The 18952-nt window shown below is 48.0% G+C and overlaps 1 protein-coding gene across 1 annotated transcript; it reads right to left on the bottom strand.

Moving 5' to 3' along the window:
- Positions 1 to 8826: 8826 nt before the first annotated feature.
- SKIDA1 (SKI/DACH domain containing 1) lies at positions 8827 to 14004 on the bottom strand. Its single transcript, XM_048295385.1, has one exon. It carries the CDS (start codon positions 11521 to 11523, stop codon positions 9058 to 9060), a length of 2466 nt encoding a protein of 821 aa, XP_048151342.1. The 5' UTR covers positions 11524 to 14004; the 3' UTR covers positions 8827 to 9057.
- Positions 14005 to 18952: the final 4948 nt, after the last annotated feature.

The raw sequence follows: 18952 nt of genomic DNA, 5'->3' as shown, positions 1-18952 counted from the left end.
ATGATCTCTTTGAGACCGCATCCTCATTTATAGCATATGTCCTGGCACAACCAAGCTTTTGCCACCTCAGTTTGCTATGACCGGGTGTCGTTGGACAGCCCTTGGGAAAACCAGGGAGTTTGCCAAAGGATCTGCAGCACCTTGATAGAAAGTATGGGATGGGGAGCGGGCTCGGGAACTTTGCTTTTCCCGCTTCCCTGGGAGTGAGAGAGGCTCCTAGAAAACGCTGTCATCACAGCCGGAGTTCGGGGGAACTAGGCTTCAGCCCTTTATCATGGACCAGCTCTCCTCGCCGGGAATCAGCGAGCTGTCTTTTCAGGCTGAGCTTTGCAGGTACTGGCAAGCGAAGTCATTGCAAAACAGAGATAAACATGGAGCAAAGGCGCTGCTGCTTCTCCATGTCCGTCAGTGGAGACAGAGCGAGTCCTGCTGAACCCGGTGATGCCTGCGAGGAAACCCTGAGCACCTTAGCGAGCAGAGCCACTTAGTCTCCTTGGAAAACCCTTTTTCTTTCAGCACGCAAGTGTTCCTCTTCAGAAACCTTGGGTTGGTGGAAGCAAAAACGTTAATCGCTATCATGCCTATGCGAAGCTATTAACACTATTGATTCTTAACTTTCTCAGAGAAGACAAATTCACCATATGTCGATGTGTAAACACTTTGGAATAAAATTAAAACCAGTTCTGTGCAATTGTCACTGTGCTTGATTCTAATACAAACTATCAGATGTTTATGCAGTTCGTCTTTCTAAATGATCAGACGCCATCGGCGTTGATAAACCAAACACAAGCAGTAAATTCTGCGTGGAGGGCAACTCCGGCTCGCAGGTTTTGTGAAGACGGAGGAGCTCGCACGAAGCTGCAGCAAAATCATCCTGTAGTTTTGTGCCGGCGTTGGGGCTGAGAGCCGCTGAACTCTAAGTTACCCTCTGGAGCTTTTTCCTAAACCCGGTGTCATCCGTCTCCTGCGGAAAACGGGAGGAACAAATGCAGCAGCACGGCAGGAGCTGGCAGAGGAGCCGGGCTCCGGGCTGGAGCATTCCCGGGAAGCCTCGCCGCATCTGTGCGCGGGTGTTTACAGAGGGGAGGGAGTCCAGAGGGAGGCAGAAGGCCCTCGGGAAAGGCAGGAGACTTTTAAGTCCGCTGATGAGGAATTGCTGCTGGGTATACTCCTCTTTGCCCCACGAGCAATGCAAACACGTATATAAAGATTCCCAACTTTCATGTGTGTTTTAAAAAGTTCACCCACTTTCAAGCCTGTTTCAGAAGCCCGGGTTTCCGGGACGGAACAAACACCGCCAAGTACTCTGCGCGGAGGGCAAGAGATATCAGCGATTATCTGGAGAGCCTTTCTATTTATCGGCCTCTACGCGGCTAGATAGGGAAATACAAATGTTCACGGACTTGATGAATGGCAGGGCTTGTGTAGAATGGCTATATTTTACAGGCCCCTTTACGGGAGAAGGGTACAGAAATCATAATGGAATTAATGAGATTTTATTAGCAAAAATTTGTAAATCCGAGGTAACCATTTATAAACTTACTCTAAAATGTAAGAGAGATTGCGAGATCCCAGCCGGGGAGATCTGACATTATTTTATATGGTGTATTAAACGCCGTTCCCTCTTTTCTTCTGCTACATCATCTAGTATGAACATCTTTTTCCCTCTGGCGAACTTAGCCAGATTTTGACGGGGACGATTATGTCATAGCGGGAAAAAAACTGAAAATCCTTCTTCTGGTTAAAATGTGCTACTTCAAACATTCCCAACAGACACAGTAGTTTTTCAAACGCTCTGGAAAAACTGCACACGGAATAGCACGCTATTGCTATTTACCCTTACCCAAATGTCATGTCCACGAAAATAGAAAAGAGCTTTTCCAAAAGAGAACAAAACCATTTCTTTATTTTCTTTCTTTCTTTTTTTTCTTTTTTAATAATAATTTTTTCCCCATGCACTTTACTAGATAATAATTCTGCATTTGTTATTGTCCTGGGCAGTTTACCCTTGAATCTCAGGAACACAAAAGCATCGCGGGTAAATATAAAACATATGTTCGCACAGGTTATGTGGCAGCTTTAACACTCGCAGCCCCATTCACACGCATCTCCACAAAACGCACAAAGACACCAGAAATCCCAGCAAAAGCGCTGTTCCCGGGGCAGCCAGGCGAGAGGTGGTCCAGGAGAGCGGGGGGTTTTGCTCCGGGAGCAACACCAACCTACAACAAACAACCGGGAGGTCGGGGAGGGTGTGTCCGGGACCGAGCCGTGCCTCGGCCGGCGAGGGGATGGTGATCGGCCCTGCCGCTCCGCAAGGCGCTGACGGTGCGGCGTCCCCGCGTTTCACCATCAGCAGCTGCTTTTCCAAGGCTGTTTGTTTGTTAGTTTATTTATTTTTTTCCCCGGGAAGGTAGAGAAAGGGGAATGACAAGATGAAATATAATACAGAGATGTGAAGTGACCCGAGTGGCAGCTGAAGACGAGGTCTTAGCCGGGACGTGTTTCCCAGCTAAACTCTCCGCTGCTCTTTGGGGAAAACCAAATGCAGGTTGATGGAAACATCCTGTTTTGAGGGAAATTGACTGTACAGCCCTATCTAGCAGCTCCGACACTACTAATCAGCCTGGAAAAGCACTGCGAGCACAAATCCCGGGGAAGAGGGAGCCGTGCATCTGACACGACTGCAATTCAATCCCGATCCTGAAAGGGAGTTTGGAAAATCGCTGAGCTCTGAGGGGCAGAGCCGGTCTGCGGCGGCCCCTCCGCGGCTCGGCCCGCCTGGAGACCCGCGCCTTCCTCTGCCTGGAGCAGGGGCAGAGCCCCGAGCCGCAGAGGGGAAGGCAACAGATGTGGGCTGTGCAGAAATCCGTGGAACAAGTGCTCTAAACCCAGGAGGATTTCTCCTAATAGCGAAATCAGAGGGGGAGAGATTTCAGGAAAGAGAATAGCCCAATATAAGTTTCTAGAGTAGAATTTACATTTCATCCTGATTTGTATGTTACAATATGCAGACGCGTGCACGCGGGAGGGATTTGGGTGCCAACGGCGAGGGAGTCCCCGCGTCCCGGTCCTTCTGACCGCCGAGAGCATCGGCGAGCCTCTCTCCGCGGCCGGGAAGCGGGGCCACGGTCTGGAGTTTGGGGAAGTTCATTGCGATACCCCTATTGCCATCCCCTCCCCCGTCCCTCCGGAACGAGGGAGAGGGAACTGGAGGTGCTGGCTCCTGTTTATTTGTCTAAGGGGAACGGCGGTGTGGGAGGCCGAGGGCCGCCTTGGAGCCCCCCTCTCCATGCGGACGTGCCGTTCGGCGGGCAGGGGCACCCGGCCTGCGGGCCGGGGCGGTGCGGAGCAGGCGGGCAGGGGCACCCGGGGCAGCGCGGCCGCGAACAAAGGCCGGCAGCAGCTCCTGCACGTGTGCGCTGCCGCGGCGGGGCCGGCGGGCTCGGCCGTGGGCAGGGAGGGTCCGGCCGCGCCGCTGCTCCCCGGGCTGTCGGGCAGGGAGAGCGGTTCGCCCCGGGCCGGGGTCCCGGCGCGTCCCCCGCCGAGGGACGAGGCTTCAGCAGGGTCTGCCTGCGGGACGTCCATGTCCGGCCCCACCGCCCAAAGGTCACCGCGGCTGGTCCGGCTTCTCGCTACGGGCCACATTAGCGGAGCGGCCATTTACTGCCCCGGGATTGCAGCGCGGCCCGGGTTAGCCCATAAAGCCATTCACACTCAACAATGGGGATTTTCTCAACAATTAACAAGAAACAACATAATAAATCCATTTACAAAGCCCTCGCTATTTACTATAAATTAGCCACTCTTTAAGAGACCGGTGCGTAATTTCACACGCTTTACAGCCCCGGCTACATTTTAGACGCAAGAGCAAACAGCCCTGTTGGACCTTCTGCGCTGACCCCGCTCCCCGTCCTCTCCCGGGCCGGCTCCGCGGGGGCGGACGGCGAACGGCCGAGCCTGGAGCCCCGAGCCTCCCCCGGCCGCTTCCTGGCCCGGAGCCCAGCATCTGCCCCGAGGGCCCCGCGAAACCACCACGGGCTTGCCCCCTGGCTCGCCCCCAGCGCGGAGCGGGCAGGGCGGGAGGCGGCGGGGCCGCGCCACGGGAGAGCCCGGGAAGATGGTCGCCCCGGTGGATGAGCCGGAGGGGGAGCGGGGTGGGAGCCACGGCGCCGCTTTGAAGAGCGGGATCTCCCGGGGACCGCCACGCCGCCCCCGCCGCCTGCGGGAGCCGCTCCGGGAGCGGGGAAGCCGGGCCAGGGAGCCTGGCCGGGAGCGAGGGAGACGGCCCGTGGAGCTGGGCCAGGGAGCCGAGGAGGATCCGCCGAGCCGGGCAAGATGGCGGCCCGAGGCGAGCTATGCCCCGGGCCCGCCGCGCTTGGGCAGCCCCGCCGCTCGGGGGCCCCGGCTGCGCTCCGGCATTTTTTTGATCTCCCTCTTCACTTTTTTTTTTTTTTTTTACATTTTTTTCTCCTTTTTCTTTTTTTTTTTTTTTTGCGATTTCCAGGCGGCGGGAGCGCCGAGCGGGAGCTGGGCCGGCGGCGCTCTCGCCGTCCTCCCCCCTGTTTACAAACACAGCTGTTGCCGTGTATTTGCAATGCTAGGGGTAAAGCCACCAGCAGCGAGGAGCAAACGAGAGATGGTGCGGGAGAGGGGTCCTCGGCATCTGGAAAGGACAGGGCGCCTTGTTTTTGAAACTGTCAATTCCCTCAACCCCTATTGTGAGCGCCTCATGCAAAACATCTCGGGCCTTTTAAAGCGGGGGCTTGTGAGGCCGCCTCGGAGAGAAAGGGAGAGGGGGAGAGAGAGGGGCCTAGGGCACGGGAAATAATTATATCAGCGCAGTGAAAAAATGCAACGTGTAAGCCCTAAACCCGGCTCGCTGTCCCTTCTCCGAAGGTTTTTGGTCAGGCCGGAGCTGTTAGACCGCGGCTTGCAGGGCCAAGTACCAAGGGAATGGGTAATGTCTGCAAGCGTGACTTCGGGAAGGTAGATCCCAAAGCCTCCCTCCTGATTTTGCTAGCCAGGGCTTTTCATTTTCAGGCGCTCGTCCTTCTTTTGTGCTTCCAAGCTGACCAAATAGATCCCAGGATGAACCATTACATATTCTTCCCAGCAATCCTCTTAACCATAAAAACCACAATTAACAAGGTTATCCGTGTTTCATGTTCTCTAACATACTGCATATGTAGAATATTTTCCTGCAGATTACTGCCGTGTGTCAAAAATGCCACTTTTTTTACCCTTTTCTATCTCAACCACTCGCACGTGTGAACAGTGACAAACACAAACATAACATTGCTCTCATTTCTGCAGAAACTTTAATTTATTGGCAACTAAATCTGTTAAAGGGATCAGAGACCATGTAAAAAAATCACCATGTGAATTGATTAAACAGCAAACTTAATACAACAGCTACCACTATTTTGCATTATTTCTAGTAGTGGCGTTTTAAATAAACAACCAGTAAAGAGATTATCCCACTGTAGTCAAGTAAGTGTAGCTTACAGAACCATCACTTCTTAAAGTAAATTGCTGTAAAGGGCAAGTTACATCTTTTAAGGCAATATACCTCGTTGCTGAAGGCATTACACGTGTTCCCCTTTTAATGTTCTAGAGAATTAAACAGAGTCCAAAACTTTCTTTTGTCTTCCATCTGGCAGCAGAAATATTCCCAGTAAATTTACCGGTGAACTCTATTTGTGGCAAATACTTACAGAGTATAGTCCTTTCAGTACACACACTTCCTCAATTGCTTTTTCCTCTAGAAAATTCTGTTGATTTTTGTGTACACCAGGAATTGGAAAATGGTGGTAATTACTAACACGTTTTAAGTTTTATCTCATGTAAACATCATAACAAAATGGTAGCCTGTCTCCCTTGGAAAACCTTGGGTTTTCCTCATTATTAGAACTTACCTTTATGGGAGAAATTTGGTTATTTTTATGTAATTCAATTATAAGACTTCACATGTTTAAGGCTGAAATGGTAATGAACTCTGATCACAATAACAATTACAATGTCATCAGAAACAGTTACCAAAGTACCAGAATTGGACAGAATACCATTGCCCCCCCTCTTTTTTTTTTTTTTCCCTGGTGAGTCATTGTACCTGGCTAATTTCTCCAACGGTAGTAAAAACGCGAATGTCCCTGCTAGTGACTTGCACTAAACTGAGGTGTGCACGTGTGAAAATTATTTGGCTGTTTAACTCCTTGCCGTTTGCTGCTGCCTGGATGGAGGGCAGCCCAGCGGAGCAGCCTGCCGGGGATGCCCGGGGGTGCCTGGGGCTCCCGGGCCGCTGGCAGGGCTGGGCGCCATATTTCACGTCCTCAATTCTGCAGAGCCTATTTGGTATAAATTTATGCTTATACCTCCCCCTCCCACCCCCCACCCCGGATTATTTCGGAACCTGAAAAGGCACCTCTGTAATTTACAATTCCTGGCCAAATCAGCATATCTCTAATTGGAAGTAAACAGGGTCAGGGGACAGAGTTACTTTGAAAGTGATACGTTGTTTAACTGACAAGGCGAAATTTTGGGTTTCAAGTTTGCATATTGCACTTTTGCACAGCTTTTGGCTCTTTCTTTGTGGTTTTTTTTCCTTTTTTTTTTTTTTTTTTCTTTTTCTTTTTTGGTCAAGGGAAGACCTTTGTCAGGCAGACACGGTTTCTAACAGAGCAGGGGGCTTTCCTGAGCAGTACATTTTGTACGTACTTACAGTTCTCTGGAAATAAGGCTGTAATCTGTGCAGCTCTAAACACACGAATGTAAACATTCATCTCAGAACAACTTCAGTAAGCAGATTTTTCATGACCATCGTAATTTCAGCAGAGCGGTTAAGTATGCAATGCACCTTTTGCAATTGGCAGCTTAAAGTGATGTGTGTGCATGTGTGTGTGCGTGTGCATGCAGGGGGGAAGGGTAACTCCACTGAAAGGCAATTGTTTACTCTTTCTAAATATATTTGGCTGCAGGTATTCTCAGACTAGGCCTTTTACAATGAGAGGAAAACTCCGGTGTGGATATAGTAAACAGAGCTGAAACCAGTTAGTGACTGCTTGGGATATTTGGAGACACGAGGGGTTGGGACAGGGCATCACAAAAGGCAGGAATTAAAAAACTGAAATCCAGGCAGTGGATTGCCAGCAGAAATGTTGACTTTGAGTCACACAGTAAACATTGCATTGTTGCTTTGTTTTCCTTTTTTGATTTACGATAAATTATTCTCCCGGGATTGATCGATGAGTGGAATCCTTAAAATTTAATTTGTGAATGATCTAGTATAAATAAAACGCTAATCCAAAGAAAGAAACCAGCAATTATTCATCCTAAACTCTGCTGATTCAGCAACTCAATTATTATTGCCTTTCTCAAGATGCAAACTTTTCAGGCTGTTTTCAGAGTTGCTGTATCCGTCCTCCCCCCGCAAGAGATACCTTCCCCCGTTCTCAGCTCTGCCTCCACCTCGGCCTCCAGCCTTTCTCTCTTTTTTTTTTTTTCTCCTTCCCTTTCTTTTGCAGAGGCTGGGGGGGGGGGGGAGGGAGGGAGGGAGTGAAACAGTTAACCTCTTGAAGCGTATTTCCTCCAAGTAAAAACAGTGAACTTACAAACGGAGAGGAAACCACGGATAACTGCAATAATTCAAAGTGTTTGGAATCAGGATGTTTTTAAACAGTGTTTTTAATTGAAAATAAAGCTAAAGCATGCTTTTCAACAGTGCAAATTTCCATAATTTTGATTTACTGCTTCCATCATCACAATATATTATACCAGCATGTCTTACCAAGGGCTAGACTCTAGAAGTCTGCCTGTTCGACTATTTTGATATTAAGTGCAAATATAGATAATTGCCTCTGATTGTCACGTGCAGTAGAAATGTTTCTGCTACATAGAGAGGATGGCATGGCAAAAAAACCCACAACAGCAAATTTCAAGAGATGAGGGTAGAACTGGGAAGTGTAACATGGTTGAAACGCCTGAGTTTTGTTGCCAAAAAGCTATGAGTAACATGGTCTTCTCATTTTGTGTAATCTTTCCACTTACGGCCTCTCATTTCACTTTCTGTGTTGTATTTACTGCTTTGCTATTTCCTCCAGCCAGCGTGAGGGGCTGGACCATAAATTGTACTGCTGGCCAGGCAAATATTTCAGTTGCTTTGCAAGTTTGTAAGGGCCATGTTCAGACCACAACTTAAGTATGACATTAGTGGATAACAGTAACCTTATTTAAGACCTCTGGGTGAAACAAAAAGGCTTCCCAATTGCAAAGAGTGGCTGTACAAGTAAAAAGACACCCTTTTACCAAAAATAGAATTCCACATTTATTTACTGGTTTCAAATGAGGCAGCTTTTCCCAGCGCTGGGGTCACAGGCGGACCCCAGTCTTTTCCAAACCGGAGAAAAAGGAGTAAGTGCAACTGCTCTTTGAAAAAGACACCCCTGCACCCGAAAACAAAGCTCCCAAAAAGTAGACTGCTGCCACATTGAATTATAGTGAACCCTTACTGTGCAACCATGTAACTTAACAAACTTTAACTGAATTAACAGTTAGACTTCCATTTTTAAAATCTAGTGCATAAATTTAATGGCTCATTCTAATATTTATTATTCAACCTTTTGACATTTATTTGCAGCAGTTGAATTGAGGTACTGGTGCATTATTAGCATTTAAACAGTAAAGTGTTCCAGCTCTACCATAATAACTGAGTTTAACTTGAGTCTTTAGCCTGAAGTACTCTGTGGAATGTAACATAATAAAAAAACAAAAATAAAAACAAAACCAATGCAACAGAGGAAAAAAAAAAAAAAAAGCCCAAACCAACAACAACCAAAAAAAAAAAAAACCCACCAAACCCCCAAAATAAGAAAACCCCACTGTTGTAATGATAAATAAAATAGTAATCCGGTTTCTGTCTTCACAATGTGATAAAACAGGATTCCAAAAGTGTGTATAGCATTAATGGGTTTGTACAAACCATGCTGCAGAGTTTTAAAAAAACCAAAAACGGTAAGAAAGTTAAAGGTGGTTCAAGAAAATATTTTCCAAACTACTTTATTAATTAAATTTCCTGAATTTGTGGCTAGGTGGAAGAGGTATTGCAGAACCGCCCAGCTGCCATTTCCATACAGGATGGGCCTTGTGAGGTGGTTGGGAATCCTTAGTGGTGTTTAAGGAATAAGCTGGCAACAAATCCCCATCATTGCCAATAATTAGTGATGGTGGACAGGGAAAATTTGCAATGAAATTAAATGGCCTTTTCACTGCTGATGCTACATTGCTGGCTACCCTTTTGCGTCTATTGTTAACTGTAAAATCATCCAGTGTTCCTTCATGTGTCTCGATTTTACCTGTAGGACGTGGGCTTCGAGCTGATTTCAAATTTGGTTTGACTGGAGGAGTCTGCAGTACAGGTCGCTTTCCCAAAACCAGTGTCCTGTAATTTTTTCTCACCCTTGCTCCAAATTTATACTCCCCATCCTCAGGTTTTGGAGTACCTAAAGTGCATGAGAGGACCTGACTCTGAGTCAGTGGGTTTAAGGAAGTGGTCTCTTTCTCAGTGCATGCAGAATCTTCCTTGGCTGTTAATAAAGCGTCCTGGTTATTACTCTCAGTCGCACCGTAAAACTCATCCTTAGTATCATTGCACTCACACTTTAGCTTATGTGTTGTAAGATCAGGCTCATACTCGTCGCTCGCACTGCTGTCCTCTATTTTGATTTTAATGCTGTGCAGGAATGGCAATGCCTTATTGCCTGTATCAGTGCACTGGAGCTCAGCTGCTGCTGCTGCCCCTGGAGAAGCAGCATCCTCCGCAGGATCAGTTTGTAAAGAGGGCAAATCCGTGGCAAATTCAATACAATGAGGGATTTTGGAATCTTTCTCTGAATTTGCTGCCGCTGATGAAGAATCATTATTTAAGAACCTAGCAGCTATTGTATTGTTATCTGCACGGTGTGTAGTAGTTGCTTGAAGGCATTTCCTTGCCTCTCTGAGTATTCTTTGTTGTGGAAATGCATTGTTTGTCTTTGGGCTAGGTGAAGAGGCCCCCTTTGCAACACAGTTAATTGTTAGGTCAGTACTCTTGGCATTATTGGAAAATTCAGAGTGTGGGAATGTGAGTTCGGATACCCTATCATCTCTTATCTCTGCGAAGCAGCTCCCCAGGCCGCCGGAGCAGCGCAGCGCCGGGGCGGTGGGAGCCCAGCCGGGGCGGCCCCACTCCTCCGGCAGCTCCGGCTTGACTCCGCCGGGAGCGCCGCGGAGGGCGGGCAGCCCACCGGGCTCCGCCGGGGCCGGGGGCCGGGAGGCGGCGGCGGCCGCCAGATGGTACAAGAAGTTGGCGTGGACCACGCCGGGCGGGCTGCAGAAGCTGGTGCGCCTGAAGCGGATGCTCTGCACCGAAACCTGGCTGGAGACCGAGCTGGAGTCGGAGTCCGAGGTGCTGTCCTCCTCCTCCTCCTCTTCCTCCTCCTCCTCCTCCTCTTCCTCCTCCTCCTCCGAGCTGCCCTCGCTGGAGTCCGAGGCGCCGCTGCCCTCCTCGTCCTCCTCCTCCTCGTCCTCCTCCTCCGAGCTGCCCTCGCTGGAGCTGGAGAGGCTGGAGCCGCAGTCCGAGTCGTGGGCGGCGCGGCCCGAGCAGCAGCTGGACTCCGAGTCGCTGCTGCCGCTCTCGGGAAAGGCGGGCGGCCCGAAGCCGCGGGGCAGAGGCAGCGGCAGCCGCGGGACGCCGCGGGGCCGGCAGGGCCGGGGCAGGGCCAGGGGCCGGCGGGCGCCGCCGGGGGGGCCCAGCGTGCCGGCGGCAGCGGCCGCCCCGTGGCGGCGGCGGCGGCAGCGGGCGGGCAGGGGCGGGGGACCGGCGGCCGGGAGCCGGGGCCGCGCCGCGGCGGCGAGAGGGCGGCGGGAGCGCAGGGGCACGCAGCCGCCCACCGCCGGCGCCGTTTCATAGTTTACGGGGGATTTGCAAGGCGCCCGAGCGATTTCTGGGTAGCTGTGGCCAGTGTATTTACTAAAAATGTGAGGTAGATGAGCAGCCGGTAGCAAGGCTGTGTCCCCCGGGCGCAGAGCTTTCCTCCGGACGGGCAGCAGCGGCCGAGGAGAGTCGCTCAGACCCAACCAAAGTTTGTTCTCCTTCCAGAAGCCGGAGAAGGGGTCGGCGGGAGCGAGCTCCGGCCGGAGATCGGTGGCAGACAGCGCCCGGCTTAGTTTCCTCCGTTTCGTTTTAAGAACCCGTTCGGTTTTGCAGGATGTGTATAGGGCTTCCACGTCCTCTCTGGAGATCAGGGTGCATTTGGCGGCGTGGAAAGCGATGGAGTTGATGGCTTTGAGCTTCCTCAACTCCTCCAAGTCGCAGTGATGTTTTTTTACTTTTAAATGATCCATTCGCTTGTGCACGGTAGTTCGCGGGATGTTTTTGAGCAGGTCTGTAAAAACCTGGGAGAGTGCAAACATTTGCTTTCCTTTAATGATGAGGTAGCCGAGCCTCACGCCATCCACCTCTTCAAAACCCGACTTCAGGTCTCCCATTTCGTGAATTAAATTATTCCCAGCATTTGCAGAGAGAGAGAGAGATGAAAAAAAAAAAAAAAAGGAAAAAAAAAAAAAGAAAAAGCCACACACACACAATCCTCAGCCAGATGCTGTATTTGTCTCAAGGCATCCTGCTAATAAAATATAACAAAGGCTGTTATTCCTGGTGAATGAAGTGCCAAACTTTAGACAAAATGTTAAAAAATAAATTAAAAAATACCGCGAGGCTACAATCAATATATAATCTTAAAAATCAGGTTTGCCAAAGTGTTTGTCTAAGTTGCTGCTGAAGATCAGTACCTGTTCCCTTTCATTCCCTGCTTTTCCATTGGAAACTATGATAATGGAATGTGAAGGGAGGAAGAGAAAAGAAATGCAGCTGCTATTCCCGCCGCTGCTTTAGCTACAAATAAAATGACAGAGTGAAGTGAGCTCGTCCGGAGACACCTTCATCAATTAATTCCCCTAAAGCCAACGCTGATTGGACACTCCTGACAGGTGATGCAATAAAAATTGATATTCCACCCCTTCCCCCAAAAAATCTCCCACTAATTAGCATACCCTTATACTGCCACCTCCCCTCCCAAAGTAAATAATACAGTTAGTATATAAATCTTTCTATTAAACAATCCGAGCTCAAACACACTCAGCCCTCTCAGACTTCCTCGTCGCTAGCTTCGGAGGAAGGATTTGTATGCTTTTCCCTCCTATCGTTCCGTGTATTTTCAGCCTGTTTTGGACAAACGTTGCTCTTTTGTGCATGCCATGAATTTAAAGGACATAAGTCTGATCGTAGCGATGGAAAATCCTTCGGTAACGTAGCCGCTTTAAACTAGCGTTTTATTCTGCATTGTGTGGAAAATGAAGCTTAGCGAAAACGTGCAGAACAGCCTGGTATTTCCCCTTCTGAGGCTCCAAAGTTAAATGTTCGGTTGTTAACGAGAGGGAGTACTTACATTTTCGAGTTTCTCTTGATTTTCCTCTTCTGCTTAATTAGCTTTTTATAGCCGGGGACTAAGGTTTTTTTGCTGCCGGAATATCACGGGCTCCTGCACCGTGATACTATAACACTTTTAACTGAAATTCTGCCTGTAATATTGCAGGAGGGGGGAGGAGGACGTGAGCTCACGTCAGACCCATAACAAAGCATAGATAAGCCAGAAATGTATACACTTTTCACGATTAACCGTGCTGGATCACGAGCTGGAATGTCCTATAGTCCCAGAGCCCACGTCAGGATTCCTGCGTGCTGATTGCTTCCAGCAGAGAAAGGAGAATGTAAAATATCCAAGGTGCTTCCAAGAGCCTTTACGTAATAACAAAAAAGTGCTGGAACACACAATGTACGATATTGCATCGGGCTAGGATGCTTCTGGCTCGCAGTTTGCATGTTCCGCTCGGAGTAGCCCTGACGAAGCTTTTTGATGCTCCATTTATAGCAGCCCCTTAAAATCAATTTGAAGAAGCAGCATGAAGGTTTAACCTCTTCTTAGGAACGTTAAATTATTCGAGTGTCAAGAACGAGGATTTCGCAAATGTTGCGATAGCTGCATGCCTCTCCCTTGTCACGTTAAAGTGATGCTTGCGGTTTGCACGTTAGGCGCTGCGAAAAAAAAATCACCAATCTCTGCCGTGCATCCAGTGTTCCGCTGGATATAAACACCAGCACTTTTATGTATCACTGCACATCCAGAATTAGACACATCCGCGAGATTAATGAGACATCTCATACTGCTGTGACTTGGCAAAAAAATCGACGGAGGAAAAAAAAAATAAAAATCTTAAATCCCAAACGTCAATATCCACTCCGCGTGTTGGCAATATGGTGCGTAGAGTTCGTGTTACCCCGTCAGGTACAGCTAAAAGAAAGCGCATAATCACTCTGTGAAAACGCCGTTTTGCATGCCAAGGCGAAATGCAGGCAAGCCCCCAATTTCACAGGAATTCGAGAGAGAAGTGGGAATTTGGAGAAGTGCATCCGGGAATGGAGGAAGTCTATTCAAGGGAGCCTCTAACTCGGAGGGCTGAGATTTCAAAAGTCAGCCCTGGACTACTGTTGCTCTCAGCGCAGATGTAATCGCCGCTGTTCAACTTAATCCATGTGATCCGTGTGTGTGCGAACCGCGATGCCTAGTTCTTCCCTCTGAAACCTGGGGATAGTATTCCCATCCGAGAAAGCAGAGCTACAGCAAATTACATTTTGTCCCTCGAATTAGAAAAGGATCATTGAGTGGATCTCGTGATATTTCAGCCTTTAAACGTAACCGAGAGGCAGCAGTGAACAATGCCTCGGCACAGCTCAGACCATCCGCCGAGTTCTCCTTCCCTCTCCTCGCATCTGGATCCCCCAGCCTTGCCTTTCTCCTGCTCGCTCGTGTGAGAGGCAAAAAAAGCAAAGTTTCGAGAGAAAACAGCTGCTGGCGCTAGAAAGAAATCATCGTGGTCTTTCTAGAGCTAGAGACAATAAGGTCGTTTAAAAATTCCTCCTGATGTACTTATATGCTGCGAACACCCCCACCCCCTCCCTACTGCTCTCCTCCCCCTGCTTTAAGGTTAAGGCTATGGAGTCAACAGTAAAGGAACAGTAAACTCCGAGAAAGCTGCTCAGAAGACGTTACCCAAAAGCCCGATGGGCTGAAAAGTCCTTTATTTGTCAGGTAGTTCAGCCGGGTCGGATTCCCGTGTAAATCCACGCGTGCGTTTGCACGCAGGGAGCCACGGGCACCCAGACCCGCGCCCTGCCGCTGCTAGCCTGGCAGTGGGATTCGGCAACTATTTTTAAAATGTCCTTTCTTTTTTTTTCCCCCCCCCCCTTCTTTTTTTTTTTTTTTTTTTTTTAATTCCAGCGCTACCAAACCTTTAAGAGTAGTGACGGCTCTTCGGCAAACCTCGGGCTCCTGAAAGGTGCGGCCATGAGCACCGGGGTCGAGGCAGCGCCAGATGTCGGCTGGGAGAAAACCACGAGAAGTCTTGGGAAATGTCAGGCGCCCAACCTACACATCCCCACCGTATACTTACACACACTTTCGGTTGCATATCTTTCTCCGCATCTCACACAGAGAGCTTTGTTTCTTTACTTCTCCATCATTTGGTTTGGTTTGGTTCTTTTTGTGTGCGTGTGTGCGTGTGTGCGTGTGTGCGCTTTCCCTTGGCCATCGGAACACGTTGTGTATCCGGGGTCGTCTTCAAGCAGGCTGGGGGAGATCCTGATAAACAGCCGTCAGAGGCCCCTTGCACACGCACATGCACATTAAAGGCAGGGGACTTGAAAATGGATTTGCACGCACACAGGGGATTGCGATCAATAGCCACCAACATTTATGGCTTAGATTGTTAATGTGAAAGCTGGTCAAAAGAATGAAAATGAAAAATTAAAGGTGTCTGGTGTCAATTACATGAAAAGTTATGCCATAATTTACTTACTGGGATGTATGCCTATGTGTTCGTGTGTCCATGTGCATGTGTGTGCAGACCCAGATGTACATGTAGGTATCTCTCAAAAGCAAGGGAGTTTCTTTGTTAATTTTCTGGACTGTGTCACCCTTGTTGGTGATCAAAGATGAACATGATTAAAGGAATGGATGTTTGTCTCACATTTCTTAAGATAAGGACACCCAGAGATGACCGGTTTTGCCAAATACATACACATGCAACTACAGAGAGTTGTGTGTATGGGCACACACACACAGAGGCGATCAATCAAATGTGCTCCTTTTCACGTTGAGTAGCGTGCAATCTGCAATCTACACTCTATAGCCAGTAGTATTTCAGTCTTAAAACTGTCTGGCCAAAGGATAAAGCTCATTAGAAAAGAAAGAGCAAAATAATACTCATAATACTTTGCTGTAGACCTATTCCCATTTGTTGAAAATCACATACTTTTATTTTTGTAAACTTGTGTTAAAATATATATGCTCACAGGGAAGTGCTTAGCCATGTCATTCCAGATAGAAAACGTGTGTAACATTTAAAATACACCTTTTACGTGATGTTTTGATTTATTTTCATGGTATGATTATGTTTAAATACCAGTGCAATTTAGCCTGACCTCTTCCTTCTGCAATGTAGTAATGCACACACCATTTACAGTCTTTTAAACGTTTCATTGGGAAATGCAATAGCAATGTCCACCACCGGTTGTACTAATGGGGAGAATTCTGAAAATCTTCAGGAAAACCTAAGGGTCATGTGCATTTTCACACTAGGATTGCCACATTATTAGAATATTATTATTATTTATTATTATTTGTTAATGCTGGACTATGTCTTCAGGTATTGACAAGTATTAAATAAACATTTTGCTTTCATGACGCTGGGCAGAAATACATATTTCACATAAGAACTTGATTTCTAACACTACACCCTGCTTCTAGTTACTGCTGGGCATATTTTGCTCAAGGAGGACACAGATAGAAAGCAGCTAGAGGCTATCACAAAGAGTCCAGTAACGTAAATATAATAGGGTCAAAGAACAGTATAATAGGATCCTTCTGCTATTTTAAAGTCAGCCAAATGTGACTGTAGTAACTAAAATTTGCCATAAATTCTAGTCAGACAATATATCAGAATGTATAACTAAATCTCCTAAATGTGTGGGACAAAGAAATACCAGCCATCAGCCTGGGGAAAAAAAAATCGTAATCTGGCTAACACTCTTATGCCTAGAAGTTTTGGGGTTGATTTTTTCTTTTTTCCATTTTTTTTCTTTCCCCCCCCCTTTTTTTTTTTTCTCCTTTCTTCTTCTATTTTTTTCTTTCTTTCTTTTTTTTCTTTTTATAAACAGAGATGCAATGCTGCTTTTTAAGTTTGTGGTTTTTTGGTTTTTTGGTTTTTTTCCATGGGGGCTGAAGTGTTTCTTGCAGACTAGAATTTTGTGCAATTTATAATCACTACGGGCTAAGACTATTTCTTGAGTTTAATACTCATGGTAGTTTTAAAATACTTTTTAGCAGGAGTTTCTGGACACATACTACATGCCATGTTGTTTACTGACCCATAATCAAAATGCAGTGACCTTCTACCCTTTTTTTGCCCCTTGACCCATGCTGAATTCAATGCAGCCTTTATAAATTTGCAAATCCTTGGACGTAAAGGGGATTTGGTGAGGCTTTGTTCTGAAAGGATCCTAAAAGTTTGCATTTTTAATTAGACAAAGGTAAAGCAACAAACATTGGGAAATAAGATCCTCTCCTGCACATAGGTGATCACTCTTAATTTCTATGGTGGGAAACTAGATCTTAAAAAACATACCCTGCAAACTGAAAAGCAGTTGCAAATGAAGGAGATCAGGAGGTTATGAATTGCACCAAATTAGCAATGTGGTACAAATCACTTTCATGACGTAAGGGATAGCCAGGCCACAATCTTCTGGCGCTCCTCATCTCCAAGGACCGTGTGGATCCTGGTGACCCGGGGAGAGGGGAGAGCTAGCGATTTGATCTGGAGCTACAGGCGCATTCCCTTATCTCCTTTGCTATCAGTCAGTTTAAAGGACACCGTAATTATGATGGTGATAAAACAATGCCCGCTTATGTGTGCTGAATAAATAAAGAATGTTTACAGCCCCAGAATGTTTCAATTCCAATTAAATGCTATCAAAGAAAAGCCCCTCTTGCTCCCTCCCCCCTCCCTCCCTCTCCCCCACGACTCCCTATTTACCTTGTTGGTTGTAATATGGCCCTATGAAATAAACCGGCCTTCCAGTTTGCCATTAAGGCCACATCGGGAGGAGGGGGAGGAGGAGGAGGAGAGGGGGTGTGAGACAACATGCACTCCCGGTCCCACAATTACTTTGGGTCGCCTGCATCCTCCCTCTCTTTCTTTTTTTTTTTAATTTATTTTGCTATTATTTGTTTATTTTTCAATTGGCAAAGGCGTGATGATGCAGGGGGAAAAGGCACTTAAAGATCCTGCTCAAACCACCGGCTGAGGGAGTTGAGCTAAATTAATCCAGCGCCCTTGGGCACAGGAGGAGGGGGCTGTCCCCCCCACCCCCGGCTGCTACCCCGCCAGGGCCTCGGGGAGCGGGGTCTCCCCACTGCTCCTCTTCCCTCTGCAGCGGGGAGCCTTGGAAACGGGAGCCTGGAAATGCTTCACACTCACTAAGACACAAGGATCATTTCAAATATTCATTGTATCAGCAAATCTCATCATAATCAGATTAAAGCAAGGTTTGGGGGGGAACTGCCTGTGTTTCTGGGTGCGAAATGCCGACTGGACTACAAAGAAAGCAGAAAATGGGTTCCTCTCCCCCTGCCTTGGTTGCAAGGGGAGAAAAATGAAAAGCAGTAATTTTTGCGAAAAAAAGGACGCTTTAAAAAACTGTGATTCTCCCCATTCCACCCGGGTAGCACATTCCTGTCAGAGGTTGTTTTCTTTATAACTTTATGCTTAGCATTTCTATATGATGCTCTTATTTACTTGTTTTAAACTACAGAGACTATTCCTGCTGTGGAATACACTGAGGTAGATTTTCTTCAGGCCAATTTGCTTTTAGCTTATCTCAGCAGACGGAACAGCTTTTCTACATTCAAGCTTTAAAATGTATATTTCATTGAGTTGTCTGGGGTGAGATGTTTATATCCATTTTGTGGAAGTGAGTGAGGAACCGAGCGCATTTTCAGGTCTGCTCGATAGACGCAGGCCCTTTTCCTTTTGAAAGTTTAGACCTCCAATACCCTCAATTCTACTGGCAGAATTAGGATGGACTTGGAGGGTCCTAAACGTGACCATTCACTAAGGCGGGGGGCTTGTAACAACGTGCTCGGCAACCTAATCTTACGCTAAAAAGAGCAGAGTGTAAAAGAATGGAATACAAACTCTCCCGACATTTGTAGTCGCTTCCAAAGTGGACCGTGCATTTTAAAGCCGATGGGAATGTGTGTGTTTTGGAGCAAAAAGGAGAGAAGGTAAGTGTTTATCCCTTGTATCCGCCAGTTCGGGTAGAAACAATGAAAGAACAAAGGGGACCACTTCTCCGTGTGAATATTTCACATTTTCCTCCTCCGTTTGAGCCTCACTGCGAGGGGCTGGCGAGGGGGCTCACTCCAGCTTTACCTTTGGCGGCGGGTCGGGGGTGCGTGGCACGGGGAGAAAGTTGCGGGGCGGTTCAAGTCACCCCCCGTTCATCGCCGGAGCCCGCCACGAGCAGGAGCGGCAGATTTCATGGCTCTGGACTCACCGGAGAGTCTCGGCGAGCCGCGGCCGGCGGGAGAGCGATCGGGGCCGGGACCTTTGTGTGCGGAATCTGCCCGGCCCCGGGCTGCCGGCGAGGACGGAGCTCCCCGGTGACCGCCGAGACGGCGGGAGAGGAAGCGGAGGTTAGGAGCCGGGGTAGGAGGGGGTGCGGAGGGAGAAAAAAACCCCTGGAATTATTTGCAAATCCCATAAATCGCGTGGAAGAGCGGTGGGGGAGGGGCTGGGGGGC

Source organism: Corvus hawaiiensis, chromosome 1, assembly GCF_020740725.1.
Source record: "Corvus hawaiiensis isolate bCorHaw1 chromosome 1, bCorHaw1.pri.cur, whole genome shotgun sequence".
Lineage (NCBI taxonomy): Eukaryota > Metazoa > Chordata > Aves > Passeriformes > Corvidae > Corvus > Corvus hawaiiensis.
This window is presented reverse-complemented; position numbering and strand designations above follow the sequence as displayed.

What these genes read in the sequence shown, in the direction of transcription:
- SKIDA1 (XM_048295385.1), bottom strand. Translation starts at nt 11,523, where the DNA reads ATGGGAGACCTGAAGTCGGGTTTTGAAGAGGTGGATGGCGTGAGGCTC.